This window comes from Quercus robur, chromosome 8 (genome assembly GCF_932294415.1).
Source record: "Quercus robur chromosome 8, dhQueRobu3.1, whole genome shotgun sequence".
Taxonomy (NCBI): Eukaryota; Viridiplantae; Streptophyta; class Magnoliopsida; order Fagales; family Fagaceae; genus Quercus; species Quercus robur.
Window position 1 is genome coordinate 53,783,187 of NC_065541.1, and position 10,329 is coordinate 53,793,515.

At 31.4% G+C, this 10,329-nt stretch overlaps 1 protein-coding gene across 1 annotated transcript; it reads right to left on the bottom strand.

The window, feature by feature from the left end:
- Positions 1-688: 688 nt before the first annotated feature.
- On the bottom strand, positions 689-9,867 carry LOC126696483 (subtilisin-like protease SBT4.14). Its single transcript, XM_050393218.1, has 11 exons — positions 9,778-9,867; positions 9,590-9,681; positions 8,314-8,411; positions 8,063-8,206; positions 7,676-7,781; positions 4,132-4,645; positions 2,883-2,980; positions 2,548-2,784; positions 2,185-2,296; positions 1,867-2,080; positions 689-1,227 (listed from the first exon to the last, which is right to left on the bottom strand). Exons 1-11 carry the CDS (start codon positions 9,865-9,867, stop codon positions 689-691), a joined length of 2,244 nt encoding a protein of 747 aa, XP_050249175.1.
- Between the last annotated feature and the right edge of the window lie 462 nt (positions 9,868-10,329).

Genomic DNA, 10,329 nt, shown 5'->3' on the forward strand with positions numbered 1-10,329 from the left:
ACACTAGACCACCTTCACCTTTTATATGTTATATATTCAGAGTCTTTAACTCTTTCATTTTTTCTTCTTGTTTACATGAAAATAAATTTTAATAGTTACTTATGTCATGTGGAAAATACTGGCAGAAGGATAACATTTGTAAATTGTAGTTATTTACTACAAATAACCACCCCTCCTTGGTTTACTGGAAATAACTACTATCTATTACCACAAATTGAAGATTTGGTTTTAGAAGAAAGCTCTCCAACATCATCCAACAATGCAAACCTCTATCAAGAGAGATCAGTGTATGCTTGTAGCTAGGGATGTCCATACGAGCATGGATGTAGGCAAATCAATTCACACTTGTAGAGATGTCCATACTCTCCTGTAATTTAGGAGCAGGCTCTTGTAATCTAATTATTAATTAGGCTTATTAGTTTAAGTTTGTACTTGTGTTCTTAGGTAATCAAGTGACATTGTACTTGTAAGTTGAAATAATTTATATTTATTGCTTGATCATGTGTGCACTTCATTCTTCTCATTTTTATAGTTAACTTGTGCATTTCTCAAAAAAATCATATTAAGTTAGGCCGTACCGAACCCATATTCTCTTTATCAAAGTCGAATAAATGTTCTTGAGTGATTTACTCAAAATCTGGTTTGTACTCATAAACACTTGTAATTCAAACTATTTAGTATACGAGCATCAATCTTGTGGACTATAAATGACAATAGGGCTCCTTACAGTGTGACGGGAGCTCTTCCATACAAGTGAACCTGCAGAGACCATTAATGTAGTTGGTTGTGCCTTCACAACAACCTTGAAGCTACGCTTCTGCAAGACGCTAGTGAAGGAGAGAGTCATGGGCTCAACAGTGACTTCAACTCCTTTGGGAGCTATAATGGTAGCATTGTAGATGGATATGGCTTGACCAACATTGGTAACGCTTCTTTGGAAAACACCTATTGTTGGCCCTCGCTTGTTTTTCAAGCTAAGTTGCATTGTGGGATAGTTGAGAGCATCAGAGCCAAGTCCGTGAACGATTTTGGAACAGTTTATGGGTTTTGGACCAACGAGGACTGTTAAATTGGATCCATTGTAGCCCTCTCTGCATAAGAATTGGAGGTAACTCATTTCATCCATGTCATAGACTAAGCCAGGGTCCACAGCTCCAGTTGGGTTCACTTGACCAGCACCAAAGGCAAATTCTCCATCTTTGCTCACCCTCCGGCTCATAGGTTTTGCTTGGTCAAGATTGCAAGGAAGTGTCAGCCATGAAGATGTTAAGCATTAAGGAAAGTAATTAATGAGCAATTATTGAAGAATTCTTAAGATTGATAGAAGCCAATTTTTTTGAGAGTGATGTTACGGGTATACAAATTTTACAACATAAGCAGTTGTATTGATTTTTAAATGCAATTCAAAAAAGTAATTAAAAAATTTATGTATTATGTTGTTGATGTGACATGACCAATCACATTATTAGGTCGATTTGTATGGGTTTTTTTTTTTTTTAATCGATGGTACAAAATCAATGGATTATGCTTAAAATAAAACAGATTTACTAAGGACACAACACAACAGTTTATAATTTTTTCATAATTGTTGCCATGATAAATTGCGATTGAGTCAACATCACTTTCACACAATGTTAACATGACAAACTATGGTTGGAGCAACATTATTTTCACATAAACTCACCATTGATTTTACTTTTAGTAATACCAATCACAACATATCATCTCAATAATTATGAAAAAGATTGTGAAAATTTCTGTCCTATTTTATTTTTTGGAAATAGGTAGATACCCGGGAGTAGGAGGTGAGGTTGGACCGGGGAGTGGGATTGTGAAAATTTCTGTCCTATTCTTTTGAATTATTACCTGTGGTCAAGATGGCGGATTTGATTGCGGCTGGACTCCAAGCTGGGTGGAATGACTTTACATAGGCAGCCACTCCAGCAATGTGAGGACATGCCATGGAAGTCCCAGACATGAGAGTAAAATCTGAAAATTGGGTGTCACCTTTCAATCCAGTGAGCGACGTCAGAGGTGTAAAAGCTGCTAAGATGTTAACACCGGGTGCTGCAATATCAGGCTGTACCATGGCACATAGGAAACAGAAACATTTATGTCAAAGCCAAGAAGAAAGGATAAAGGGTCTCTGATTTATACTTTTGGATGAAACAATAAAACCTATACCTTGAGAATGTGCAATGATCCTGGATTTGGACCACGAGATGAAAATAAAGGCACAAATGGAGCAGGTGCTCTTTTTGTTTCATGGGTCCTGTATATCACTGCTGAGGGTGTTCTACATTGAACAAGAAATTAAGTCAATTACTTAATTACTACTCTGTTAAATAAATAACCAAACATATCAGGAATTTCATCAGGGATTATGTTCTAAGTGTAACAAAACTTTTTCCCTATGATTATCATTTTCATTTTTTCTTTTGTCAAGGATTTTGAACTTGTCATCAGCAACATATGGTAAAGGCATTATATATATATATATATATATATATATAATTTTCAAAAAAAAAACCAACCAAGAATTATTACTTTGTGGACTCTGTATACTTATTGACGAATTCGCCTATGGTATCATTCACAATGGTTCCGGGTGCCATGAAAATTTTGGAAACTTCAAAATCAAGAAATTGATCACTTTCAATTATAGCGCCAACCCCACCAATTCCTTTAACAACAGATTCAGAACCAGCCGAAGCCTCATCTAATTTGCAGTAAACAAGCCTTCCCTTAACCTTGGCAGGGTCTAACGAGCCTTCCGCACAGTACCTGTTGCATTACCAAAAGGTTTTAAGTATATAATTCTTTTTGTGAAATTTTCCACTTATTATACACTTCTGCTCTTTGAGCAAATGAAAAGTACTTACGCTGCATCTTCCCTGGTTGAATTGCTTCCGGCCGCATCAGCCCCACTGATAAGTGGGTATAATACCTTTCCTGGATTGAATGTGCTGACCCCATACCCCTGCATGGAGTTGGATGATAAAATAGTACAGATATGGAACTAGGATTCTAACTTAGGGGGCCAATTGGCCAAAGCATAAACTAAAAAATTTAATGAAAATCATGGTATTTCATGTCCCCTAACTCTTATCTGGGTTTGTCTCTATTTCTAACGAAGATGTCTAAGGTTCAAATCTTCTATCCTCCATAATAACTATTGAATTAAAAAAAATAAAAAAATAAAAACAAATCTCGCTATTTCAAGAATAAATACAGTTATTTAGAATTAAGTGAGATATATAATAAATATAAGAGAGAGAGAGAGAGAGAGAGATAATCTTAATAATCTAATTAAGATTATTAGATAAGGACTTATTTTTAAGATATGAATTATATTTAATTTTGTTCAACAATGGAACTTTTATTTTTCAAGTTAAGGGAACAAAAACAAGATAGGAGAAGACCACAAATAACATTAATATAAGTAATAAAAAATGACATGTCAATTAAAAAAGTGACATACAGTATAACTTCAAATATAATAAAATGGATGAAAATAATATATATAGCCGACCCTATCTAATATTTTAAGGATCTATAGCAAACCCTAAAATTTTGAAACTAAGGTTTTGTTGTTGTAATGGTAGGTTTATTAGGACAAAGTTCATCTTCAAGTTAATTTGGAAAGAAATCTTGCAAACTCCCTTTTATATATTTTTATTGGATGTGAATTTTGACAAATTTATTGTTAGATTGCATTTTCTTATTTATCCTCTATACTTACAAAATTTCAATTGTAATATCATCAATTAAATGTTTAAATTTGAAATTTTTGTAGTTTTAAATTATGCATAAAAAATATATATATATGTTTACAAATCAAATAGTAATTGACATCTCTTTGAATAAAATTTGACATTCATGTTAAAATATAAAATTAAAAAAAAAAAAAACATATAATCTAATAGCTAAATTTTCAAAATATGTAATTATGTTAATTTTTTAATGAGAGTTTGAAAGTTTCTCCAAAAACTAATTTGGAGCAAAACTTTCTCATATTCTAAATACATTACTTACCAATAGTTTGTCTATGCATTAATTTAAGATAATGTGTAAATTAAAGAAACAAAATATTATTATTAACAGCTTTATGAAAAAATAGTAATTACTTACTGTGATGTTCCTTCCATTTCCCAAATGTACATCGCCCCTAAAATCCCTATCAATGCCACTAGCCGCCACGGTTAGGATCCAAGGTGCATGATTCGACACAGATGATTCAGATGGTCCATTATTTCCAGCAGATGCCACAGTGATAATACCCTTCTTCATGGCATGAAATGCACCGATTGATACAGAGCCAGTCGTGTAATTTGCAGACCCTCCAGCTATAGAAATTGATATAACATCCACACCATCGGACACAGCAGCATCAAAAGCAGCAAGTATATCCATATCCGAGCACCCAAAGCTGACCCAACAGACCTTGTACACGGCTACCCTTGCCGAAGGCACTGCACCACGTGCTGTACCATTGGCCAGCCCATAGAGGCTTGCATTTGGAACAACGTTTCCGGCTAAGGTTGATGATGTGTGGGTCCCATGGCCTTTGACATCCACCGGAGATAAGATGTCAGCCGGATCGGGGAGTCCATCAAGCTTGAAGTATTTGGCTCCTATGAGCTTGCTTCAAGGTTGCCAGAGAAAGAACACAGGTCATGAAAATTACTGTTAAGTTTGTGGTAAACGACTAAGAATTAGAAAAACAGAGTAACTAATATGTAACATATATTTTTGAGTTTGATATTTACTGGGGTCTAGTTAAAGATAGCTTCCTTGAACTTTAATTTATAGGAATTACAAAATTTTACTTATTGTAGTTTTTAGAAATCACAACAACATTCAATAAGAGGTGAATTGGTATAGATAGTGGGAGAAGAAATTAAGAGACAATATTTTGATATGAGACATAACAAAATATATTACTAGCACTAGACTAATTATCGCTTCAACTTAAAGATATCTTAAGTTGGAGTCTTTTTGGGGACAAAGTTACCAAAAAATAAACACTAATGTCTATATCCGATCCCTAACTACAACTTATTACACTTTATTTTTTGATGTATTAAGATTATAATTCTACCCTATGTCTCTATTTTTATTTATTTATTTTAGATTCACTAAAACTTGACACAATTTACCGCACATTCATAATAAAGGTGATTTATCAATATTGAAGAAGGCTAAATTTGGTTTTTTTTTTTTTTTCACTAATCATTTTCCATCTTGAACATACGAGGAAAAAATGGTTCATGGTTTGGCATGCACTTGCAAAAATTTCTATTGATTTGTTATTATTGAAAAAGAAATGCTTTCAGGAAATGTGATATCGTTTTCCATGTTTAAAAAAATAGATGGACATTAACAATTGAGAATGACCCGAATGGCAAGATTTAATGCTTCATCAGGTTTCCATGTTTGTTTAGCAACAAAAGAAAGTTTCCCCGTTGATCCAAATTCATTTTAGAAATTCTAGATGTTGGCCTAAGAAAGAGGGAGAAGGATAAAATCATTTCTGAACCGATTTTCATAAAAACCTAATTGTTTTTTTTTTATATATAAAAATTCAAAATCGCTTGAAGGTCCCACTAGGAGTCGAACGCAGGTCGTTGGATTCAAAGTCTAGAGTGCTAACCACTACGCCATGGAACCTTGCTATAAAAACCAAATTGTTAACTGCTACCAAAATATGTATACTGGGGGGACAAAATTTTGATTTTTGATGCCGTTTGAGATCCGCTTATTTTGTTGAAACTGAAAACTTTTTGCTGAAAGTACTGTAGATAAATGTAAAAGTTAGCTGAAATAGTACAGTGTGGTCCATGAATAATACCAAAAAGTATAGTGGAACCCATAAATAATAGCAAAAATAAGCTGAATAGTAAAATAAGTTAGTAAAAATAATCATTGCCAAACTCACACTAAAAGTAAGTTTAAGGCTCGATGAAATAGTGATAAAATTATATATATATACACACACACCTTCACCTGAGATACTTAAAATTGAAATTGATGATGCTTAAAACGTGTGACATAGGATGTTGTCACAAGTTATTCTCGATTAGTTGCAAATTCACGAAATGCGTGAGAAAATATAATATAATTATTTTATAAGTATATAATATAAAATTTGTAGTTTAAATAATATATGTGTTATAAAGTATTTTCTATTTTTAGTGATATATAAATATATGTGTATATAAAAAACGTATTTATCATTTTAAGGTAATCTTTGTTTTTATTACTCTTTTAGAACTCATATCTTTAATTTCTAATGTCTATTTTGTTTATATTTTTTAGCCTAAAGCTAAAGAGCTCGGCCCAAATAGGAAAAAATTTCATACTTTTCAACCCAAAAATTAAAGAAAAAAAAAAAAGAATTTGAACCAAAAACAGAAAAGGCAACCTACAAAAAGAATTGATTTAGGGTCCAATTAGTCCGAAATACACCAAATGGATTGAAGTGGGCCGAATGGACTGAAGTGGACTTAAATGAACAGAATGGGATAGAAATAGACTGAAGTGAACCGTATGGACCAAAGTGTACTAAATAGAACCATAATGGACAGAATTAGACCATATGTATCGAATTAGGCCGAATAGACCGAAACGAACCGAATTAGACCAAATTATATTGAAGCAAACCAATTCGATAGAATAAACAGAAGTTAATCAAAATGTTACGTTGATATGGTTCAAAAATGAGAATAGCAATAAAAAATATTACACTTCAGCTTTTAGGTATTATATAGATTTATAAGACTTATATGTAATACAATTTGTACTAACTACAATATCACTAAAAAATAATTATGAATTTGTTTATTATATTGTTGATGTGAAACTAATCAATCATGTCACTTTGTAAACTTTTTAGTTAGTAAAGGATATTGTTTAAATGTTCTTTTACATTAAAATTTTAAATGAAAATATTCATAAGATGCATTATTTAAAAGATCTTATTGTTTGATTAATATTAATTTTGAAAAATGCTTAAATGTCTTCATGTACTAATAATTTGGACAAAATAATAAAATTAACTCATTTAGTTATTTACTAATAAATCTTACAGTTGAAATTGACAAAAATTGACCAAAATGCTATGCTGATGTAGCTCAACAAAAGCGTAACAGTAATAAATGTTACGCTTCAACTCTTAAATATTATATAGATTAATTTCGCAAAACAGTCATTGCCATACGAAATTTAAATCTTGTTTTTCTTGCATTTTAAGAGACCAAGGCCGTATTGCATCATTGAAATTTACTTGAAAAGGAGTTCTCAAATTTCTAAGAATTTGTTTTGGAATTGGATTCTATTATTAACATTACCAAAAAAATTTCAATGTCTGTGTAAATGAGGGATTCGACATTTCGACCTCCAAAACTAAACCTCACAAGAAAGAGAGACAGATGTCATTAAGTCATAAGATTATTTGCATTCTACAAATATTCTAGAAAGTATATGTGGGACATATGTTCTATTTTCTAAGGATCTTTTTATTTTTAATTTATTATGAAGGAACTATGTTTTAGGGGGGGGGAAATGAAGAGAGTGAGCTTCATATTGCTAGGTGCATAAAAAAAAATAATAATAATAATAATAATAAAAAAAAAAAAAAAAAAGGTGCATCAAAAGAATAAGGACAGGATATTACTTGTTGCATCCGGAGAAATTAGCAAAGTGGCCACAAGATCCTTTCCATTTTTTGGGTGGAGGACCAAACCCATCATCCTTAAAACTTTTAGACTGTGGAGTAATTCCTGTTTGTGGTAGACCAATTGCATCAGTTTTATATTTTATTTTTTATGATAAAATTTAGCTTCAAATCAGTTTAGAGTTATTTTCTCTAATCCTCTATGTGACGATTTATAAAATTATTCATGTGTAATTAAATTATACATAAATGATTTCTTTGATCGCCACGTAATAGAATAGAAGAAGATAATTACAAACCGGTTTTGAGATAAACTTTTTCCTTTTAAAAAAAAATTAAATACAAAACTAAAACCATAAAATTGAATTAAAAACAAAATCCAAGAACCTGTATCAAGTAGACCGACAATTATGTCTCTTTCTGTTACTAAATTTCTTTTTGCAATTTGAGGTAACCCAACGAAGTCCCATGATCTTGTAGTATCCAGCTTGTGATACTGATTCGGGATAACAGATAAAACCTGGTCCATACCTGTATAATTCACAACAACAAAACTAAGTTACTATAAATCAATATATCATATAAATAATTGAATCCAAATAATTGGGGAACATATATATAACAATAGCTTCACGTACTTGCCAACTTTTGGGCTTCATCTCCAGATAATTTTGCGGCAAATGCATTGAAGTTGTAATGATAGCTATGGACCTTGGACTCCTTAACATCATCTTCGCTGTTCCATGCATATATGTTATCAAGTCAAGAAACCTTTTGGTTGTTCAAACTGCATATATATGCCTAAGAAGTACATGTGTGTATGTTCATTAATTCTTAGTCCAACAACATAAAAAAGTTTCATTACCTTTTTCATAATAACTAACGTTTTGTAATTGGTGTGTAGTAAAAGTGGGAATAAGGATCAGTTGCAAATGGAATAATGCGAACGTAATATTGTTGCAATTGCAAGTTATCATCTTAAGAAATAATTATATATATATATATATATATATATATATAAAAGTAGAGATCTCATGTGAGAAAGTATAAAGTTCTGCCAAGTGGTACATTCTATGCAAAGATAATTGAAATATATTCAAGTATCACATTAAAGATAAAAATAAATTAAATATTGACTTTTTATTTTATTTGATTTAATATTTCAAGATTTTTCTAATTAAAAAATAAATATTCTTTGTATCCTATGGTTCAATGTTTTAAGACTTTTTTTTCCTTACACATACACACAAAACTCTTTGCATTTTAATTCACCATTTTCACCTCTTACACTTCTACTCCTTTATATATACCCAACCATAGTCTTTCATGTCAAATACACACAAACCAAAAATGATATCATTTACTTTCAATCTTTTAATGACACCTACCTATTTCTAATATTGTTGTTTCGTCTAATCCTAACTTATATGAGTTGGCTACAACCAAAGAAGGGGGTTTGCATTTTATATTGAGTGACAACGGCAATCACGATTTTAATGTTAAGGTCGGACGTTGTGGATTTGTGGGTTTTGTAAATGATGTGATTGACTGTGGGTGTTTGAGGTGTGTATTAATTTGTTTTAGAATTAAGGAGAAAGAAAAAGACATTCTATATCAACTTTTATTCTATAATATTCCTCCAAAATTGTTTTTTTTTTTTTTTCAAATTTTATTTCTCATTACTACAATTGAATATTTATAATGAATATATGTGTGCAATTTATAATTGTTGTTTTTTATAATGAACTCATTACTAATAAAGTTCTATAACAATTATGTTATAATACAGATACAACATTCTCCAAAATCATTTTAAATAAAACATTACAACGTTATCCATACATTGCAAGGTAACTTACTAGTTAAGAAAAATGTTATAGAAAAAGTTGTTTATTTACAAAAGAGTCAACCTACCTTCCTTTTACGGAGGAGAGGAGAAGATTGTGTGTTTGAGTCGCATGGTCTTTGTCCACTGGATGATCTCCCAAGTAAACGATGTAAAATTTCTGTACAACTTAACATGATCATTGAAATATGAGAGAGAGAGAGAGAGAGAGAGAAAGAGTTGTTAGATAATATGGATACAGACAAAGAATTCACACCTGTTGCTCATCTCCAATTACACCAACAAGACCTATCAAGAATAAGAGAAAACAAAGAGCGCTAACGTGGAAACCTTTTTCTTTGTACATGTTTACAATATTAGCTTTGTATAATCTCATTCAGGATACTGTGTATTAAGAAAAAATCTAAGATCATACTCTTCTATGCTACAACTTTATCACAACTTTAACGTAGTATGCTATGAGTAATTGAGAAATAGTTATGGTTCCATATAAAAATAAACAGATAACCGATCACAATCTATTTCCAGAGAACAGTTATAAAAAATGGTGTGCTAAAGAGCATGATTTTAGAACAGTCAGTGTATTAATAGTATTGCATATCCTCTGTAGTGTTTTGACAAAGGAACTTGAATTTGACATTTTCAGCTCCGATTGCTCAGGGTTTTAGTTAGGAAACCTAAAAAGGAAAGATAACAGGTTTTCCTGTGCTGTAGTCGATGTCATAATATATATAGCAATTGATATAAGAAGGTTAAGGTGGCTCATAACCACTTACAGTTGAGATTTTAGATATCATAAATATATTGT

Excerpts from the sequence above, each read along its gene's own strand:
- LOC126696483 (XM_050393218.1), bottom strand. The coding sequence starts at position 9,867 with ATGTACAAAGAAAAAGGTTTCCACGTTAGCGCTCTTTGTTTTCTCTTA. Across the intron at positions 8,412-9,589 it reads CTCTCCTCCGTAAAAGGAAG|CGAAGATGATGTTAAGGAGT; the intron begins GTAGGTTGACTC and ends TGCATGGAACAG. Across the intron at positions 8,207-8,313 it reads TGAAGCCCAAAAGTTGGCAA|GTATGGACCAGGTTTTATCT; the intron begins GTACGTGAAGCT and ends TGAATTATACAG.